Consider the following 22,715-nt stretch of genomic DNA (forward strand, 5'->3'; position numbering starts at 1 on the left):
CCCATGTCTGATTTGTCTTTTAAGAAAATGTGTAAAGCGTGAAAGGGATGAAGTTTCAAGCTAACACGAAATTTCGAGAAAAGTTAAATAGGGCGACGTATCGTCGCGACCGAAAACGCGTTGGAAGAGACCAGAGGAATATGAAATAACGTCGTATTCAATAGGAATACCTCGTACCTACGTATCTAGACGTTTCATATATTTCGTCTACGTTCGAAGGATTTGATCCGAGGTTGGCTGCCTCTATTTCGAATCATCCTGCGTGATTGATTTTGTTCAACAGGATCTCGACGTGTATTCTATGCGAACGTGCTCGTCTTTCTGTATGTGTGTGTGTTATCCTATTTTTTTCTCTTCTTCTTTTTTTTTTTTTTTATCACGTCTCATCGCAGACCACATTTCTATCGGACGTTGTAGAATTTGGTTTAACTGGGTCAGTTGAAATTTCTAATCTACCTTTAACCCCTTTGAGTACTACGGACGCATATACGTGTCCAGCGAAAGTTATCTCTGTGTTGACTAAAAGCGTATACATACGTTTTATTATTTTTTTCTTTTTTGTTATAACTTATTAGTTACACTTTGCGTATTCAACTACGTAGTTCGTATTACAGTAACAAAAAGTATTCCGTTTCCAACACGATTGCAACTGTTAACCGGCGGATTGTTTCCGTCGGTAACATTCATCACTCACAATAATGAATACGTACAACATGTTAGAAATATTTGTAATTATCATAAAAATTGTATTATTTTTTATTCAGAAGTATGGTTTAAAGGTACACGTTGGTGATATTGTCGTAATGCGAGAATATGAAATCGTTCGTTTCACTTTAAGAGCTCTCTCCTTTATATTCTTATTCCAATGAAAACCGATAAAAGGAATTCTTTTTTTTTTTTATTTATATTTCGTTCGTTCGTTCGTTCGTTCGTCGTTGTCGTTGATAATGCGTTGATCGTTTCACTCGTAATAATTCGTGTTCGCATTTGTACTTCATTCGTTTCTCGGATGCGTTTAGATTCAATTATCGAAATGACTTACTACACTGTGCGCGCGGTTAATCGCTTTGAAAGAGAGAGAGAGAGAAATATTGTAATCGTGTGTTCTTTTTTTCTATTTCTTTTTCAAAATCACTAGATAGGTTACAAATTTGATGCCTCGACAATGGCGAACGATAAAAATAAGTTTCGAAATATTTATGCTCGTCCGTTGAGGCACGTATTTTCGCTTCGGTTGCCAATAAATATACAAATTCGATCAAAAGTTCGTAGCACTCTGATGTGATTTATACGATAACGTTTCGCGACAATTTCTTTGTGATTTCGATCGGAGAATTCTTTTTTTAACTTCCCTTTTTACTTTCTTTTACTTTTTCTTCTCCTTTTTTCTTTTTTTTTTTCAAAGAGAATATATTCAATCCGAATATAATTATATTAACGACGTAATTAGAAATTAGATTTAAAACAAATTCTCCACAAGGCGATACACTTTTTGATCGAGATTTTAGTTGGCAATGGTTTTGAAAAAGGAACGAAGAAAAAAACCCAAAAAGAGATAAGATAAATAGAGAAAGATAATGGAATATTGGATGACAAAGGACCATAGCATATTTCTTCGAATAAGAGACTTTAAAAGAAAGAGAAATTGGCGCTTAGCGATTTGGTTATAAATTTTCTCGGTAGGTAACCAACCGAGCGTGTGCGGCAAGGAATACTATTTTATGATTTTCTTCTTTGTTCCTATTTTACGCTACTCTCTCATAGTGCTGCATGCTTCCGCTTCGAGCTATTTCGTGCAAGAGAAGGAAGGAAGGAAGGAAGGAAGAAAAAAGAAGAAGAAGCAGAAGCAGAAGAAGAGATGGGAAGAGAAAGAGAGAGAGAGAGAAAAGGTGTAATAGGCAGGCGCGAAATCTGGGAGATTGTGGGTGGGGGAGGGGAGGAATGAAGAAAAGGAGAAAAGAGAGGCGCCAAGAAGAGGGAGGACTAAAAGGCAATATAAAAGTGGATTTTTACGGCGATTTAGGTCTCGGAGCTCGGTGTTAGCTGTGTTGTTGGATCGATCCTCCATATCATCAGCCGTTGGTGAATTCCTAAGAGTATCAGGGGGGGGCCTTGATCGATGTCCTCGTACGAAGCTTTTCGAACATCCTACGTGTTTACCGAAATATATCCTCACAAAGATGTGCAGCTTAACGTTCAATTTCCATTATAATATTATCAATTATATTTCTACTAACAGAAATTTTCTTTTTCGTGTTTATTTAAAATGTTATTATTGATTGGGGAAAAAGTTTCTTCGTATTATTTTTAAATAAATATAAAAATTAATACAAGTTATTTGTTTTCTTTTTTTTTTCTTTGCTAGATGTTTTGGTTCCTTCTTACCGATAATATTACGATCGTTAATGTAATGAATATTTTCCAAATAAATGTAAGATAATAGTATTCGTTTAACAGATACGTTTCTTAATAAGAAAAGTTAAGGATCGGGGATCGGAGGAATGAACGATCGTTAGTCAGTTATATACCTAGTACTTGCCATTAAGGATACCTCGTTAGCTCTAACATCGAGGATAGTGCTGATAGCGGCTAATTGTAAGTGCTACTGTAGCCAAGTGTCTCCATTTGACGGGTTTGCTCGTTCGCTTGCTACCTACCTACCTATCTACCTACCTACCTACCTACCTACCTACGTACCTACCTATCTACCTACCTACCTACCTACCTACCTACCAACCATCCGAAGCTACGAGCAAGTATTTGCTTTGGAGTACCCGACTCGCGCCACGCTTCGTTTGCATTTCGGTGCGCGAGTGCCTTTCTCTTTGTATGTGTACAGTTACAATGTCAGAGTGTTTGGTCAAAGTAAGAAAGCTTTTAATCTTATACGTGTTACATTGTTTGCCGTTACATTTGTTTTTAAATATTCCCTCCCACTTCCTCCTCCTCCTCCTCTTACTCTCATGCGTCATTTTTCTTTTACACATATTTTCTTTTTTACTCGCAATCAGCTTTTGATAAATATTTTAATCTAGGATTTCCTTTATCTTTTTTTTATTTCATAGTGTATATACATTGCATATATCTGTTGCTGCTTCGTGAGCGCGCATTTGTCTCGAGTATGCACCGCTTGCTAATATCGAACTCTTTGAGTTCAACGAAAAATTTATATTAAACTTTGCACGATACGAGAATCCCGTGCTTGACGTACCGAATCGTTTACTTTTTCTTTTTTTTCTTTTTCTTTCTATAATATTCGTAATACATTCAATATTTACATTAAATATCATGTAACTTACGTTTTATCTGCCAAATAGATAATAAAATCGGTGGTGGAGGGTGGGGGGGGGAAATTTGTTTTACATTTAAATGCGCTTTTACGCGCATACGGATTATATTAAAAATAATGTCGTTTCCTTTCTCCTCCCCTCCCGCCGTTGCCCCCTCTCCCAAAAAAATCCATTTGTTCGTCATTTATTTTTCAACATTCCATTATCTTAAAACCGGGAACATTTTAATCACGAAACATCATATACCATTGAAATTTGTCTAACGCTCATGCGCGTCGCGAACGAGGCATTAACTTTCATATTTTATTCAGCTCGACGAAAAAAGAAAAGAAAAGGAAAGAAAAGAAAAGAAAAGAAAAGAAACGAAAAGAAACGAAAAGAAACGTAAAGAAAAGAAAAGAAATAGAAAAAAAAAAAATTGCGGAACTCGCAGGAACGGTTCAATTTCTCGTCGTTGGTGGGTCGTGCGTTTTTGTCTGCGAAGTAAAAAGGGAGGAAAAAAAGTAGAAGTAAATAATAAGCAGGTTGGGTGAAAAGAGGGATGAGGATGGATTAAAAAGAGAAAAAAAAAGTAGAAGAAAAATAGAAAAAGAAAAAGAAAAAGAAAAAGAAGAAGAAGAAGAAGACGAAGGGATATAAGGTAAAAGAAGAATAGGAAAGTACAGTTCAATGGGATAAAATATCGATATATTTCGTGGCATTGATCGAATATGATAATGGAGAGAACGAGTCAGCGATGTGTACGATTCTGCGCACGCCTGACCTCTCTCTCTTTCTCTCTCTCTCTCTCTCTCTCTCTCTCTTTCACGAGCTGCTAGAGAATCATCATCCTATCTCTTTCTCTATTTCATTCGCCAATATCTAAACCCACGTATCTGCGTTTTCTCATCCTTGGCCAAACATTTCCCCTTACCACGACTATATTCTCGTGCCGAAAAGGTCCTGCACCCTCGTGTTATCGTGTTCCCTCGTGTTCGAGCAACACGAATCGAGTTACGTGAAAGTGGCTTGTTCTCGATAAAACGCTCGTTATCGTTTTCGATCGTTTGTTAGAGATAGGACTGGATGAATGAAAAAGAATTTAGAGGGAAAAAGGTATTAGGTAGACCCGTTGATTCAAAAAATAAAGCAAAAAAAAATAGATAGAGATAGAGAGAGAGAGAGAGAGAGAGAGAGAGAGAATGAGAAAGAGAAAGAGAAAGAGTTTTTCTTTTTCTTTTCAAGAAGTTACGTTGCATCTCACGTTTTTACGTTTAGAGGAGAGAACTGTGACGAGGCGTCCAAGATGCGAGTGATGCACAGGGATGAGAGTTTTAGAGAGAAAGAGTAAGAGAGAGAGAGAGAGAGAGAGAGGAGAAGGCGGAGGCGAGTCGTTTATTGATCGGACACACTCCGCACGTTTGTAGAAAGTAGATAACGCAGGAGGTTTCTCACGATCTGCCTACCACTTGCTTGTTGGTCACTGAAATCGAGTTATCCTTGTAATATCAAGAAACGAGGTGGTGTTTCCCTTACGACCAACTTCTTCGATTAAATTGAGATTGTCTCGCCACGTATAGATACCTGCTGGTCGAAAATTTGGTATTTTTTGATTCTTATCGATAGCATATGTTTCCCGAAGAATCGAAGGGTGGGAAATGGAATACTTGAGTAATATTTTTTTATTGATAGTATAACGAAAGCTCGATAAGTGATGACACGTAAATGCTTATGCGAAAACTGAAATATTATTGGAAGATAATATCGGTGACGTAAGGGAACATCGATAAAACCTACGAAAAACTATTTCATTCCTTGTAATATCAAGGAATAGGGGCTGCTACGACTATTTCTTCGATTAAATTGAGTTTTTTTGTCTTTTTCATATAGTATCCAGGGTTTTGTTCTTTTTGATATTACCGATAACGTATGCTTGAGACACGTGGAAGAAAAATAGAATAGATTTTGTTGTTGTTGTTATCGACAGTAACGAAAGTTTGATAAGCGAACGTGCCTTTGTAAATACCCCACGTGAAAAATGGAATATTTGCGATGATTTATTTGCCCCGATATCGGTGACGTAAAAACATCGATACACCTACTAAAAACAATTTCAACTTTTTTACGATAATAAAAATACAACGAAAACAGTAGTTGTTTCCTTTTCTTTTTATTTTTTTACAGACATATTTCGTTCTAACGGATTAATGCGACAAATAAATTCGATAATTCGATGGTTGAAATCAACGAGTTATCTATCCGCCGTCAAGTTTAAAAGCGTATCCAATTTGTTTATCGTCGAAGAAAGGCTACATTTAAAAACAACAACAACAAAATGAAGCAAATTTTGTGCAGTATTAATAATTTATGCGCGTACGAGATGTAATCCTATTAAAAAAAAAAAAAGAAAAAACACATAAATTACAAGAATAAAACTATACACCATAATATCAGCAGTAACAATTTTTATTTAACCGCGGACCACTTGTCGGCGAACCGCGTGTTTGACGTGTCTGCTGTTTTGTAGGTACATAGGATTCATATAAACTTGAGCTCGCACATTGATAGGCCATTCTTTGAGATCAACTGGATTCTTAGAAACGAGGGAGATGGTAGAGAGAGAGAAAGAGAGTGAGAAGCAAGAAACAGATGTTCCGATGGATAAGAAGAAAGTGTATATACACTGTTCGCGTATGTATATCACGCGTTCGCGAACGCTTAAGAAACATCAAGATGCATTTTGCGTCGACGCGAACGTGTGCCGTCTTCTATGGCGTCTATCGAAGAGTAATTGATCAGGTACTATATATAAAATTGTGTAGGTTGTAATACGGGAAGCGAGGAAAGTCCGATACCAGCTGGCTTCTCTGGTCGCGTTAGGTCAAACGCGCGTTGTCGTCCACGCGTTACTTTTCAATGACGCTCTTCTCATTCACACGTACATACGTACGTACATACATATATATATACATACATACACCTATATACATTTATTTAAATATACACAGAGATAGATATAAACAATAACTCTGGGCTTGTTCTTTTTATCTTACGCAATTTGTACCAACGTGCGTTCAATTTCTCGTTCGTGTTGTTTAATCGAGCCCTTTTTTTCCTCCACCTCACCCTTTTTATATTTTGTTCTCTCTCCCCTTTTTCATTCTCTTCCCTCGCAACGTTACGAACCCGTCGCTTTGTTTGGAATTCAAACCTCTACCTTCATTTCACCTAACTCCGGCAGATCTTCTTACCTTGCCACGTCATTTATTTTTCAACGCGTATCAATTTCAATTTGTAATTTTCTCTCTCTCTCTCTCTCTCTATCTCTTTCTCTTGTTCGTGTTTATTCTCTTCTCTTCATTTTCTAAATATAGAGATATTTTAATAAAGTTGCTAAAGTTGTTCGTACGAAACTTCGTATTATACTTTAATAACAAAATTCAATAAAGTATAAGATTTCCTTTAATAATATTATTTATTCACCATAACTTGATATATCATGGGAACGGTATATGTATATTACAGATAGATATTTCAATATATCGTGCGTGCTAAAGATGAGGTTTCTACCGTTTCGTTGTTCGGCTTTCGTATATCACGTTTCCTCGAAGAACGACGTAATTAATACAAACTTTAGTCGTTTAGAAGTTTGTCTCTCTCTCCCTCTCTCGTTAGTTGGACGGTCTGGTTCAGGTTAAAGCTAGGCTCCTATAACTCTACAACTGCTTGCTAGCACATTCCTATTCGTATTTACTCGACTCGAAGACTACAGTTCTTGTTCTAGTCGAAGGGAAGGAATAAGGAGAAAAAAGGTACATAATAAAGAAAGAGAGAAAGAGAGAGAGAGAGAGGAAAAAGGGACAAACGGCGCGGCATTATACGCAACATTGGTACGACACAACTACCATTTGGTAAGCTTGCCCGACGTATGATTTACTGGTGGCGCTTGAATGCAGCCACAGAGTACGTTTTAATGGAGGCTGAAATCCATGGAACAGTACGTCCCGTTTACGTCACGAAAAAGTAAAGAAAATATTTCGAAGGAAATTGAACGAGTAGAGGCGAAATATCGTTTCTAAAATCGTTGCCAGAGAGACAATTTATTCGATTATTTTGATGATATAAAAAACAAATTGTTAAATGTAAAATGATAAAATAAACAAATGATGGTACAAACGATGGGGGTAATTGTCTCGTTATCTACTTATTACTTTTTCTTTTATCGGTTAACAAAGTTTCCTTTATTATTTGCCCTAGAAAAAGAATTTAGATTCTCAAAGGATAATAATTCTCTAATAGTCTTCCAGATAGGCAAAGTTTGTTGGATCTTTTAGGGAGGAACGGACTTTATAGGCTACTACGGTGCGAAAGATAAAAGGAGAGAAGTTTCATGGGCTTTTACTTAAGGAGTTGAGACCCTTTTCTCTCTTCTATCTCTCTCTCTCTCTTCCTTTATCTTGTCCTTCGCCTAACAAACTTTCTCCAATGCGCGTCACTGGATTTAATAGGCGCGTGTTCTTTATCGGATATGTCGTATTCCTGTGCTTTTGTGCGAATCTACACGTAGAATTCATACGTGTGGCTTCGTTTTATCCAACTTTACTCTTACCCTCTGTTACTTTACCACCAACTTTATTTTACATCCTCAGAGTTGGGAGATTTTTTTCACCTTACCGTTGCGTTCCTTTCTATCCTAAATAGCTTTGATAACAAAATCCAATTAGAGATTTCAACGGGAGATTATTTCTAAAAGCGAGAAGAACATGTTTTTTTTCTTGCAACTATGAAACTTTTACAATTTAAAGATTTGTTATTTCTATTTAACGTTAAAATGCGAGGGTGAGAAAGGATTGAATGAAACAATAAAACGCTAATTAAGGCTCGATATCATTTTCTTTCATCGAAAGATTTTATCTCTCTCTCTCTCTCTCTCTCTCTCTCTTCTTTTTTTTCTTTCTTTTCCTTTCCTTTTCTTTTTTCTCTCTTTCTTTCTTTTAAAAGTAACCAACCGTAAGATATCTAATCCGACGACGGAACACTCATAAATCGTGTACAAATGGGGACTCTAAGTCAAGCGAAGAAAAACGGAATATTCTTGCTGCAGTAGTTTCAATCTTGCACGTTTCCTCGCGCGTCTCGGCCGCTTATTCTCGTGCTAAAAGTATCACTGACCTAGAAAAAAAATTTCGTCTCCCTTTCTGCTGTGCACACGGGGAAATACATATTCCGCGTGAGGATACGTCGTTGAAAATTTATTTAACCCTTTATCCCGTTTCGTCGAACTTTTACTTTTTGGTTCGATCGTTCAGCGAGAAACAAAATTCGATTTCTTTCGATTCCTTCGCGACACGTATAGAGATATTATAAATAAATTAATTAAAAGTAAGCTCTCGGGGTAAGAAAGATATTATTTTCCTCATTTTATACTTTTACGTCCTCGTTTTGCGCATCTTCAAATATAAATGAAAGTAAGATAATATAATTTAAATATTAATATTGTAAAACATTTCTTTCTCTCTCTCTTTATTTTATCTAGAAAGAAGAAACAAGGACGTAAAGAAACACCGTAACACTTTTCAAATTGTTTACTTAACCCGCTGGCGTATTTGAATTTTCCATCCAATTATGCTAACGCCCGAGGAAACGAGGCGCATTTTTATTACGGAAACAACGAATTTTAACGGTCTACGCGTTACCTTCTCTATCCTCGAAAAATTCCTTCGAAATAAGTCGCCGACTTGTTTGTCAGAAATTCATCCCTTTCGTAGACACAAACACATAGATAGATGGATAGATAGCTGGCTAAATGTCATTTTATTTAAAATCGCGGTAACGCTCTTCGTTTTCTCGAGGGAAATAATTTATAATCTTGCGTGTTCGGTAACAGTCACGCGATCTCCTTTCTGACGTTATGCATTGTTCTACTATAAGTCAAGAAGGCCAATTACCTCTTCCGTACACTTTTCTATCCGTTTAAAAAAAACACGTCTGCCATGCGACATCGGTTAATCGATTTTTTTTTCTTCCTTTTTTTTTTTCTTTCTTCCTTTCCTTTTCTTTTTATTATTCTACCTACCAATTTTCCTCTTTTCTTTTTATTTTTTTCTTTACCCCTCAACGTTCTAGCACATAAAATATTAGTCTATCCTTTCCAAATGAATTTTATCCTACGACGCAAAACCCTTTAGTTTTTAGATTCACGAAAAGTAAAGAAAAAAAAAAAAATCAATCGAAACGATCGAACGAAGTTACATTTAATTATCCAACATCAGATTCTATGGTAATGCATTTGGATAGAGTTAAATTGTCCTATCGTAAGTGAAGTGTTTAGATAATAGTCACTTGGCAACGGCGATCGACCAGAAGATTATGGTCGAAGTTCATTTTCATCGATCGATGTTTCCCGTCATGTGAGAAATAACGTGTAACGAATTTCAATGAAGAAACCGGTAAAAAGGTTTCTTCTTAATTCGAGTATATTAGATATGTTTAACAATCGTAAGTTAATGGTACATACGAATGGACGTTTTTAATTTAAAGCTATACTACTGACAAACAAATCTTTTTTATCTTATGGACAAAGCACATATATGTATGATATTTTATATATACGAGTTGATGTTTAAAGCATATCGGCTTAGGTAAAAGGACGGTTTGAATAATTCTAACTCGCCATTACCTATAATCATCGGGATGCGTGTCTCTAGACAAACACGTGGCACGTTTGTAAGTTAAATATAAGATAAATGATACGAGTATATCGTTCGAAACGTGGAAAATAAAAAAAAAACAACGAGAAAAAAATATTATGCGAAACGAGGTATATATTATTTTAAACGTATCAATTAAAATTCGCGATAACAAATCTTAACAAATTTAATATTTATTTGTAAAGTAATCGTACACATGCATTATTCTTTGAAATAATCACTCATTATTGTCGATGACTTTGATCCATTTTTTATGCAATTGAGCCGAATTCCTTGACGCAAAAAAAAAACAAAAACAAAAATAAACAACGACGATTTTGATGCAATGAATTATCAATGCACCGAATTAAATCTCTTACACCTGATATATTAGATTACATATGGTAATAATTAATTCATGAGAAGGGGGAAAAAAGAGAAAGATTGAGAGAGAAAGAGAGAGAGAGAGAGGGGGAGATAAAAATATAAGATAAAAATCGATTTTGAAGTTAGAGCAGAATCGCGAACGAATATATCGGTTTAACGATAAGAGAGAATACGTAAGATATCGCCGTAAGGGTTTCTTCTTACGATGCATTTAAAACTTCTCCTTGGGTACTCTCTTGGTCCATTCATAATCTCTGCTTTTCATTCGATGCGGTACTCCTTAGAAGATGAAGAAGAAGCAGGCGAAACAAATTGAAGGCATTGTATAAAGAAATTCTTAACTCATTGTCACGACCATTGTATCACCTACTTGCATTTAACAATGGTATAATATTTCGTTGTAGGAGGTGGTTGGTTGGCTGGCTGGTTGGTTGGTTGGTTGGCTGGTTGGTTGGTTGGTTGGCTGGTTTGTTGGCTGGTTATCGACGATTCCGCGATACAAGTTTCTGTTTCGTTCGGACCCAAAGCAATTCCTTTGCAACATTCCGTTCTCTCTCTCTTTAACATAAACAACTTCTCACAATGAATCGTCGTTGTACGCCTAGGTACATATAGGTATACTCTTAATGTCGCTTTAACCTACATTTTATGAAAGCGCTTTTCAACGCTCCCTATGTTTTTAATTACGCCGTTCGAGTGTTCTTCTCTCTTCTAAGTCGAAATAATTTCGTTGCGTGTTACCGAAAAGGGAAGTCTACTTTTTTGTCCATCTTGCCGTTTATCAACGCTACAACGCGCCCTGGAACATGCATTTATCTTGACATGTGTATTATAAGTCTGACAAAGTCCCCCATTTTTTCTTTTATTTATTTATTTATTTTTTTATTTCTTTTCATTCGTTTCTATTCGAAAACAAGATGATAAATGATTTTTTCCTTAACCGAGAGATTTACGTGGTTCGAAAGAGTCAGCATGATGGTGATTCTTCTCAACTGCATTACGCTAGGAATGTATCAGCCTTGCGTGGACGACCAATGCGTGACGAATAGGTGCAAAATATTACAGGTAAGCACGTTAGATTATCAATCTATTACGATCTTAATCGTTTTAATGTCACGGTACTTCTGAGAACATTCAAATGCCAAGTGCCCAGTATAGATCGTTGCCTTTTTAATTCTAAATTGTTAATCTTCATTATTACTGTTCATTATTATATATTAATATAAATAATCGTAATATTCCCGTAAGAGACAATGGATCGTAAAGAATACGTAAAAATAAGTAGAAAAAAGAAATAATATTTTTTTCTTCAATGTCTCTTTTTTTCGAGAGAATCTCATAAACAATTCACAATTCTGTGATATTGAACAATCTATCCTCGTTAATTGTAACTAACCGATTAGTTGGCACTCTTATATTAAACATTAAACAGAAGAAATACAATTGTGCCTTTTTGACACTCAAATGATTAAGTAACGCATCAAAATGATGTATTAACAATTTAATTATATCTCACATATTCATTTCTAATTAGAAATATTCTAACGAGTTTCCCCATATCAAACTAACATTTTGAAAACGTACATACGTACGTAAATAAAAATACTTACATTATTGATAGAGAAATACATATATATTAATTATGAGATATTGAATACTCTTATTCTATCATCTAAGAAGTAATTTATCGCATGAGAGGATAGATTGGAAGGTGTGAAGAACAATCGAGGTAATAATCGATTGATCAATCGAGTCAAATCAATTGGTTATCTTTGTGTTCATCTCCAACTAGAGTCAAAGAGAAAACGAGAGAGAGAGAGAGAGAGGGAGAGAGAGAGAGAGAGAGAAAGAAAAAGCTTCTTGTTCATCTCAAAATTGATACTCGGAATAGAATAAAGGTAGAGGAGGAGGAGGAGAGGAGATACAAGGAGCAGAAACACAATTCATTGTCGTAGGATGCTCATCGATAATCGAATCTCTCGTCGAGTACCCTCAATCAATCATGTTGGATACCCTTGATAGTCCTTCTACGACCTATCCAATCCTAAGCTTTCTTTCTTCATGCATCAACTTGCATCAGCCCTTAGAGTTGGATCTTATTCTTATAATTCCTTAATCTTCTTATATTATATATCCTTTTTTTTTTTTTTTTGCAGATGTTCGACGACATAATCTTCGCCTTCTTCTCCTTGGAAATGACGATAAAAATGGTGGCAATGGGTATATACGGTAAAGGGACTTATCTCGCTGACTCCTGGAATAGATTAGACTTCTTTATAGTAGCAGCCGGGTAAGTGGCACTTTATTATTTCTTATTTTGGAATTCCTCTCTCTCTCTCTCTCTCTCTCTCATCATCTCTTTTTCTTTCTCTCACTCAGTCTCTCTTCAAGGCAAGTAGTTTTAAAAAAAGGCACGATTTCTCGCGTCTTCTTTTTATCTTACACGTTTTTTTCCTTTTTTTTTCCCCCCCACTACCTTTTCTTTTTCTTTTCATTTTCAACGAGCTACGGCACGACCTTGTATCCTGCAGTTTCCGTTTTGGTTCTTTTTGCTCTCGGTTCTCGGTCATTCTCGTCACGATTTCTCGAACGATCGATTATTTTCAAATTTGTGAATGAATGTAGCGTATAATAATGTCGGAGAAACGTGGTAAAACTTTGCACTATAGAAAATATTGATTATTATTGATTTTGCCGCACTGCACGAGACGAAATTAGCCGGATAACACATATTTCCAATTTTGAATTTATATTTTATTTGTTTTCTTTTTTTTTTTTCGTTTTCATATAACGTTCATTTTGGTTTGAATTCGTTCGTTGCATTCGCTGTAAGAAAATTCAATTTCTTTCCGATTCGCGTGATTTTTAATGAAATCTCGTACGTACATTCCGTGAACCTTTGATCTCGTGCTCGAGCCTGTAACAACGACGCATACGAGCGTTCCCTTTTTTCCTATTTTTTTTCCTTTTTTATGAACCTAAACCTCGCTTAATTAGAATAGGCGAAGAAAAAAGGAAACTTTAACTAGAAAAATTCGTTAGACATATCAAAAGAAACACAAGTTATGAATGTTTGACATTGTTTGTTAAATAAATTGAAAATATAAAAGAAGAAGAAAAAAAAGAAGATGACGATGACAAAAATGTGATCGAACAGACTAAGTTAGAATAACGATGTTTTATCGTTCGATAAATGAATTTATTAAAAAACGATTTTGTTCGAAGTTTCAGTAAAGTCGAATTTAATAGGAGTCTATTTTCATATAAGTTGTTTGAAAACTTTCAAGGTTCTCTCATGAATTCGTTCGTTTCGAGAGGAGGGAGGGTTTAGAACGTGACGGTGAATATAATTCCGATGAATAAAAGGTGTATTGAGAGAAAAATGATTTTTCTTCGATCGTTTTCAGCGCACTAGAATACTGCCTTAACGTGGAGAACATGAATCTATCGGCGATACGGACGATAAGGGTTCTAAGGCCGTTACGAGCTATCAACAGAATACCGAGTAAGTAGGAAAGGTAGTGTGAAATTTTATCGCACGTCATCGTTGATAGGCCTACTCTTTTTCATTTTTCTTTGTGTAAGTGTATTCGCGCGCTCGCGCTAGCGTACTCATATGTTAGCACGCGCGCACGTGTGTGTGTGTGTGTGTTTGAGAGTTCGCGATGTTACGAATAATCTCGGTTTACTCTTGTCATCGATCCGTCTGGGTTTTTATAGTCGCTTTTATGAGACCGCGTGGAAACGGTCGGCCGTTTCGGTTAAAAGTCTCTCACTCATTTTCTCTTTCTCTTTTTCTTTATCTTTCCTATTTTTCTTTTTTACACGCGAGTGTTGCTGATACATCGTGTTATGCAAACGTAAACAAACAAGCTTCGTTATTTATACACGATTTTCGCATCATCTCGCAAACAAGCATGCGCGCGCGTGCAAATCGATTCCAACTATCAACTAACACACGACCAACAACGATACGACGACAACGACACGACGACGACGACGACGACTATAAAGAAAATAATAAAAACAAAAACAATATAAATATATTGCTCTCGTCTTCTCGATCCTTAGTACGAATTGTATTCTTCCACGCAACGGTCGCCCATCTATTCTACTATTCTATTATACTTCCTATAAAGAAGACGTATAAAAAGGATATCCTTTTTTTTTTATATCGTACAAATGATAGAAATTGTTAGCCAGGTAAGCGCACGAAGTATTTAAATTTTGAAATTTATCCGGGCGGGGGGTGCTGGAGGCAGGGGCGAGGGAAAATTCATTGCTCGCAGTATTTTCTTCCTTGTTATCGGAAGGATTTATGACATTATTACGAAAGAATATTCGTTACGATTATATATATACGAGCGAGGAAATAGAACGAATTTCGAATAGTAACGTTGGAATTTCGCTGAGAGAATAAAAGAGAATGAGAGAAAGTGATAAATCTATCGAATCTTGGAGTTATATATATATATATATAACTATACATAGATATAACTTTCTTTCTCATTCTCAAAAGTTATAACCAGTTAATAACATTTCCAATTGGAACGTGTCCAACAGGTATGCGAATTCTTGTGATGCTGCTACTCGACACTCTTCCCATGCTAGGCAACGTCCTCCTCTTGTGCTTCTTCGTATTTTTCATATTCGGTATCGTCGGTGTCCAACTCTGGGAGGGAATTCTACGTCAACGTTGCTTCCTCAAGGCTCTTCCCAACGTCAAGTACCCCGAGTAAGTAAAAGTCAAGTCCGACGTCTGGTTGTTGAACGAAAAGACGAAAACGGAGAGAAAGAGTATAAAACCAAATAATAAATAGACAAGATGAGAGGAAAAAAAATAACAACTCCGGGTTTGTCCTTCAGCCAGACATTTTTTTCATTAGTTTATTTGTTATTCTTTCTTAGTCTTCTTATTCTTATTCTTCTTATTCTTTTTCCTTGGCTATTTGTTTCATTCCATATCCATAATCACACTCTTTTTCCAATGTTATTTACTTTCATACTCTTTCTATCTTTCAGTTATTAATTCTCTCTCGTAATCATCCACTCCTGATATTTATTCCATAACTATCTTTTTTCCTATTATACATAAGTTTATTTTTATTTCATTGAAGATTCATTATTTAGAGCAGCGTTTTTCCCTCCTTTCCCAAAAAGAATAAAAAATAATATTACAAATTTTTCTATTTTATTTCATTCGTTCATCGATTATCGATTACGATCGACAATACGATCAATCTCTTTAACGATCTCGAACTATAATTTTGATGTTTCGCATTCTGTTAATATTTCGTTAAATTTAACTTCGTATTTTGATAGATGTAGGTAAAGACACGGATATATTATTACAGAACATTATGTTCAATCGTAATCATTAATCAGAAAATGAAATGGAATTTCACGATAGATTCCACGTTTCTTCCTTTGTGTCTGAATCCCTTTACTAGGGCGTTTATGAAGGTCGGCGTCTTATCGACGACGACGACGTCTCCTTCGGACAAACGTCGTCATTGATTATCTGCTTTTGGAGAAAAGGCGCCGAACGAAATGCGATGTCGTGATATCTATCTATAGGAAATATGTTTATCTAGGAAATAACTTTGAAGATCCGATCGAAGAACAGCTTCGTTAGATGAAATAAGCGACCACCGAACTCGATAATAATAATTATTTCTTCTCTTTGTTATATTTCCATTCAACATTTTCGTCCATGAGAAACAATAAGAAACTTCAAATAGTTTCTCCACTAGAACAAAACGTTCGATATTTCTTCCAATGATTTTATCTACGAACTAAAGTTCATCGTCGTTCAAATTATCGGCTCTTCAAATTTAACGATTTAGTTTAAATTCTAACGAAGCATTAACATGTTTTTTTTTATCGCGATTATAATATTAAATTTGTTAGATTTTTGTATCTTCCAAGTTCTATAGATTTGAGTTTTGTAAATAATATCTTTGCGTATAAGATTCGTTTTTTAATTAATTTGAATTTATGTTTATTGAAATCAATCGGGATTCGTGATTGCATACATTAAATTAAAATCTTTGAATTTTAGTTGGATATTACTTTGGTTTTTATTTTTACGTCGAGATTTACGTCCGATATCGTAGATCATTTTTTGATTTTTTAATTTGATTTTTCTTCCATTCATTTCCTAATCAAAAAACCTTTGATTTAACGTTGCTCTATCACCCCTCCTTTAATGCTACTTAATTTATAATTTCCACAGACGCTACTCTTCAAGAACATATTTATTGCAAGTAGGTGTGTGCGCGCATACTTTTGTTCTTTTTTTTATTTTCTTAAATACGAAGAAAAAATAATATAAGACAATTACTCTAGCACGAAACGAATTTTTTTTCCCGAACCAATCGAACAATAATAATTATTCCACGTACAATTTAATAATACATCTTTTATTCTACACTCGCAGTCACTTCTTTTAATTCATTTGCATGCATTCGAGAATCTGTATACTATTATATACGTTCATACCCGCCTATACATACTACTATTATATATTTACTTATACACATATAATATTTAAAAAAGCATGCACGGGTAGAAATTACGCGTATATACTTAAAGCCGCGAAAAACTACTACAATTACCATAATAATACTTCTACTACTACTACTTCTACTACTACTCTACTACTACTACAACTACTACTACTACTACTACTATTACGTTTCATCAACGTTTTCTATACATTCAAAACGATTTACATCATTTTATTGGATGAAATATTTTCTTTTGCCTCGCCTATAAGATTTTACTGACTCGTAACTCGAACTCTCCTTTTGCAATAAACTAAAATGCTTCTTCTTTGACGCTTCGCAATTGATGCTTGCCAGTTTGTGATCATTACCGAGGTACATAAATACATAAGTTAAAACACGATAACTTTTAATGAACAAACTGAATACAATTTTCGAAAACATTCCGAGAGAAAAAAAGAGAGAGAGAGAGAGAAGGTAACGACTGACGAAGTATAATAATCTCTACAAATATTACGATTTATTTAAAAAATTGTTCAATGTTCCACCTTCTTTAGGAGGCGGAAATTGTTAAATACAAAAGATAAAATATGGATGTCCGATGAACCGCATAAAGCGACTTTCTAAAATTTGTCCAACTTTCCATGAATAAAATCCATTAAGAAAATGACTTCTCTTTAAAATATATCAGTAATTTTTATACCGAATAAATTATACGATAATGAGAAGAAAATAAATTCTTAAGTTCCATCAAGAAGAGAATATTTTCTGAGTTTGCGGTTCAACCCTAGAACCCCCCCCTCGTCCTTCCACCACCCTTCTTTTCTTCTTTCCTAAGATGTAATAAATTAATAGGACGTTCAATTTAGTGCACTTAATGCGGGTTAAAATACACGAAGAAAAAAAGTTGTCGAGACTTTCGCTATCTGTATCTATCTCTCTCTCTTTCTCTCTTTAAGCTACTCTCAGCGTCCATTTTTTGTTTCCTACGAGTATCCATCTTGAAAGTTTCTTCGTACGAACACGATTCGTCTCGTGTCGGGTTTTTCCACGTCATCTAACACCGAAAGATATCTTACATATGTTGTTACATGTGTGTACACTACCTCCCGAAAGTTTAGTTAGTTGTCAACGTAAATTTTGAGAAACAGAATATTTATAACAGACAAATAAATGCCTTTAGGATAACCGAGAAGAATTTATTATTTTGTCAAAAATAAAAAAAATTTAAGGGGTATAATTGTTCTTATTTTTCTTTTTTTTACTTTTTGCAAAATATTGCACTTTTATGATAACAACAAACATATTTATTTTGAACGATAGTCTGACAATTTTATGCATCATGGAAATCATTTTGTCGAGTATTTTTAATTGAATATTTTTCCCATATATTTTTTACAAGTTGCCAAAGATGCCCTATACTGGGGGATGTGTAACTTATGAATGTACAAAAAATATTGATATTTCTTAAAAACACAATTCAACTAGTTAACGTTCCATATTTTTTGAGGAAAAAATCCATGATAAAAATTCCAACTTTTTGCGGGTAGTGTATTTGTACACGTACGAAAACATATCTTCTTATTACTGTCTCTCTCGTTTCGGGTAAATTTATTTACTATGATGGTTGGATAGCGTATAGTGGACACGAAAATTGCTACGCAAGAGCAAACTCGTTAATATCCATGCCCGCGAAAAAGATAATGTCGCGTGTTAAATTAACAAACTTAACAGCACGGGTGATATAAACCCATCTACATATTTTCATAGTTTCTATTCTAACGAGCACTAAGCGGTGTCTGGAAAACCTACACTCAATGGGGAGAGCCACGGGAGGGTAGAAGAAAGATATAAAAAATAAAAATATACCAAAAAAAAGGAAATATAAAAAAAAAAAATGCACACGGAGTTCATTAAATCCAAGGTCGTGCAATATTCAAGCAAGTAAGCGTGTGTATGCAAACGTATATGCATATACCTGTTTCGTATTCTTTGCGCGCGCACAAAAACTCATCGATAACGACCAAGTGATACAAAAAAAAAATACGACTCGAAATAATAATAATAATCTTAATAATTATTAATATTATTATTATATTTATATATATTTTTGTTTATTCTTTTAATTATACGAGAGTGTAAAATATATCTCAAATGTTATCGTGTTAAAATACAATACGATACGTCTTTTCTATTCTGTTCTCGGCACCTTTCAACCCGACCAACCCTCTTTACTATTTTTCGTTTTCCTTCTATCGTAACTAGAAAGTTAAAAAAAAAAATAATAAAACGTAGAAATAAGTATGTAACACTTGGGGAGCAGTGACAGGCTGTTGTTTCGCTGTTGCAGGTTACTCTCGGACGAGTACTCGGTTCGATCACGCATTTAGTAAGCTCTAGTAGAGAACAATGTGCTGTACATACATACAAACACATACACACATGCATACACACACACATATAAATATATATATAAACTTATGTCAATTATATTATATACTATACATATATCATCGAATATATATATATATATACACACGTGCATCCATATGTACATAATCGTTTATAGAAACAATTATATATACATACATACTTACATAGATAGATAAAGTGCATATGTATATATACATATATGATATGTATACGTATATGTATATGTCGCAGAAGTATTCATAACCACTCCCATTACAAATTTGACATAATTGATATTCACTTGTAATGCAAACTTTCTTTATTCTTATATGGAAAAATCTATTTCAGGATTATTAATTTTTCAAATTGATATTAATTTGATTGCAAAAGAACATTTTATTGCGAGAGAGATTAATTTTTTAATTATTTAAGAAAAAATTATATTTCTCTAAAAATGAAATATTTTGCTGCTATAAAATTGATATCGATTGGAAAGTATAATAATCTTAAAATATATTTTTGGTAAATAAGAATTTGGAAATATCGTATTACAAGAAAATATTGATTATTTTAAATTGACAGTAGGTGATACGAATACTCCTGTGACTCATTTTATATATATGTATATTTATACACAGAAAGATATATATTATACACACCTCTCTGTTTCTTCGCAAGACCGTTTTGCGGCTGTGATTGTAGTGTGTTTTAATAAAGCATGCTGCCTGACGGACAATGGGCACATTCCTGTTCGTACGTCGTTTGCTCAAAAACATTCGAATTGTCGAATTTTTCGAAACGTCGAGCGAATGGATATGCCATCGAGACGTCCACACACGTCTAGAAATGTACATATGTCCAGACCGAATGACGACTTTACGCTTATCTTCAAACCAACCGATCAATATTTTCTCCATTTTATTTTCAACGCTATCTCGTTTCCTACTTTTGCGTCTTTTTTCTCTTCTTTTTTTTCTTTTTTTTTTTTTTTCTTTTTCATTTACGACGGGATAAATAAAAAGTCATTTGCGGAGCGTCGAATGATTTTATTTTAACGCGCTTATTTCGTCAGAAATTAATCCGACGTGTTAGGTTTGAAAATGATTTTACGATTTTCGTAGAACTTGTTGTTGTTGAAATGAGCAAATAAGCGTGGATAAATTGGACGACTAATTTTTGCGCCATCGATGTCGGACGCGGATATTATTCGTTTAACCAGTTAACCACAGAATTTGATATTAAAAATTTCTTACGGGATGCGTAATTCAAATCAAGCAAGAACGGGCATAAACGTCTAACTTAGGGGCAAATGTTCCTATTAGACGAAAAAAGTCCAGAAAAATGAGGAAGGATTACATTTTTATTCTATCTCAAAAATTAATAATTCATTATTGAAAAGGTTATCGTTATCAAAGATTTATAAAACTTATTTAAAAGTAATAACTTTTACGGATGAGAAATATTAAAGACGTAAATACATAACGATTTTATTGAATGATATGAAGGAAACTTACCACAAAATGACATTTTTATTATTTCTCATTGAAATTTGTAGTATTTCTAATAAATGGTAATATTTTATTTTACACGACGAATATATAGAGTCAGCTGTACCGAAATAAAATAATTTTGAATTGACGTGTCAGTCAGTTAGTCGGTTAACTGGTTAAAATAAAAATAATTTTTTTGTATATGTGAAAAAATTGTTTCTTAACCTAACATACTATAGTTGTTTCATAAATGATCGAGTCTTCTTTAGGACAAGACGAGTATCGGTTCTTTATGGTCTCCGTGTGCGGTTCCACGTAATAACATGGCACGCGGATTACGATCTCTGACGTTCGTAAGAAGAAAGGATGAGATTCTGAGCGGATTTGTTCGTGAATCGATCGTCGTCGTCGTTCTTGTCCATTCGAAAAAGGATAAAAAGGAAAAAGAAAGAAAGAAAAGAAGAAAAAAGAGAAAAAAAAAAAGAATCTGGATCGTCTCTTTCAATTCTCTCTTTTCGATCGCAAAGTCAGCAAGACGACCTGTCTCAGACGGAAGGGGTTATTTTTTTCTTTATTTTTATTTTTTCGATGCACGAAATCGATGTGTTCTACTTATTTTCTCTCGATTTCTATATCTATATATCTATCTATCTCTCTCTCTCTATATATATAGTATATATATTTTTCTTGAAATATTTTTCTTAATTTTTCGGAACATTCGAAAAGAAATAAAACGTATTGGATTGTCTCGAAAGTTTTTTGGGGCATTATTCTAAGTAAATTTTACACTTACAATAATATATTTTTTGATGTTATTTTACCGAATATAATTTACGAATCATTCGGTAAAATAATATAAAATGTACAATATTGTTTTTATAAAATGACTAAAGAAAAAGTAAGGAACTTTGTGAGACGATTTAATTGTTCGTTACTCGGAACATAATAAATATATTGTTTAATTCTTTCTATCAGCGACATAATAAGAAAGATATTTCAGTTAAACGTGAACGTACAACGTTGTCTTGTACTATATCGCTGAATTAATTTTGTATGCGTGTGATATAGATTTTATTATAAATATACACATATATTATTGTACGCTGTATACGTGTGTGTGTGTGTGTTTGTGTGTGTCATCTCTTGCCACTAATTTTCTTTATACGTCTCTCCGATTGATCTATTTTCACATACATACATACATACATATATATAACTATGACTGAATACATTATGTCTGTTTCTATCTGCATCCCCTTTATTTCAATCTAATTGATGTAACATCTATCTTCTTTCATCTATCTATGCGTGTTCTGTATTACGTTCGGATAATCTTGTGTGGAGGGAGATTTTTTTTTTTCTATTTCTAACGACTTCATATCGATCGTCGAATGATTTTCTAATATTTTATCGTGAAATCGTCTAGACTCGACATTTCATTTTTATTTTCTCGTATATGCGCGTATATTAAAAATATTAGAATAATAAAAAGGACGGGTCGTTAACTTTAGTTCTTCGTCACGTTGATTATATCGAACGATCACCTGGACGATATTCTCTCGTTAAATTTGATGCTTTTCTCTCTCTCTCTCTCTCTCACTATTTCTTTGTCTTGTAATAATACGCGCAGTCACGTTCGAACGATTCGGGGTTCCGCTCATAACGGCGGATTAATTTCGACGTGAAAGTCGCTTTTTTCTGATCTCTTATCCATGAGAGTCGATCGTCGTCAAAGGTCATTAAGGGTTTAACGAGATGACGGAACGAGGATGAAAATATGGACTGTATAAGGGCTCACGAGATTCGACAAAGGAGGACTGAAAACTATATCGTGCAAATTTCTGATTTTTTTTTCCCCCGATGACATTTAATGGAGAAAAAATACATTTTTTTGTCGGGCTATGTTTTTCATAATTATCCAAGATATAGATATTATTTTTAATTAGTAGGAGAAAAAAGAGA

General features: G+C 34.3%; 1 protein-coding gene across 5 annotated transcripts in view; it reads left to right on the forward strand.

Moving 5' to 3' along the window:
* The window catches only part of LOC122522586 (voltage-dependent T-type calcium channel subunit alpha-1H), a 65,144-nt gene that overhangs the window by 4,861 nt on the left and 37,568 nt on the right, over window positions 1-22,715 (forward strand). For 3 of the 5 annotated variants that reach the window (XM_043643783.1, XM_043643782.1, XM_043643786.1), the window contains exons 2-6: window positions 11,299-11,410; window positions 12,502-12,635; window positions 13,753-13,850; window positions 14,909-15,080; window positions 19,202-19,240. In XM_043643783.1, the coding sequence (XP_043499718.1) occupies window positions 11,299-11,410; window positions 12,502-12,635; window positions 13,753-13,850; window positions 14,909-15,080; window positions 19,202-19,240 (555 nt within the window). The remainder of the gene's footprint in view (window positions 1-11,298; window positions 11,411-12,501; window positions 12,636-13,752; window positions 13,851-14,908; window positions 15,081-19,201; window positions 19,241-22,715) is intronic. The other 2 variants (XM_043643787.1, XM_043643785.1) reach the window with 1 other exon arrangement.

Source organism: Polistes fuscatus, unplaced genomic scaffold (assembly GCF_010416935.1).
Source record: "Polistes fuscatus isolate 324 unplaced genomic scaffold, CU_Pfus_HIC Scaffold5, whole genome shotgun sequence".
NCBI lineage: Eukaryota > Metazoa > Arthropoda > Insecta > Hymenoptera > Vespidae > Polistes > Polistes fuscatus.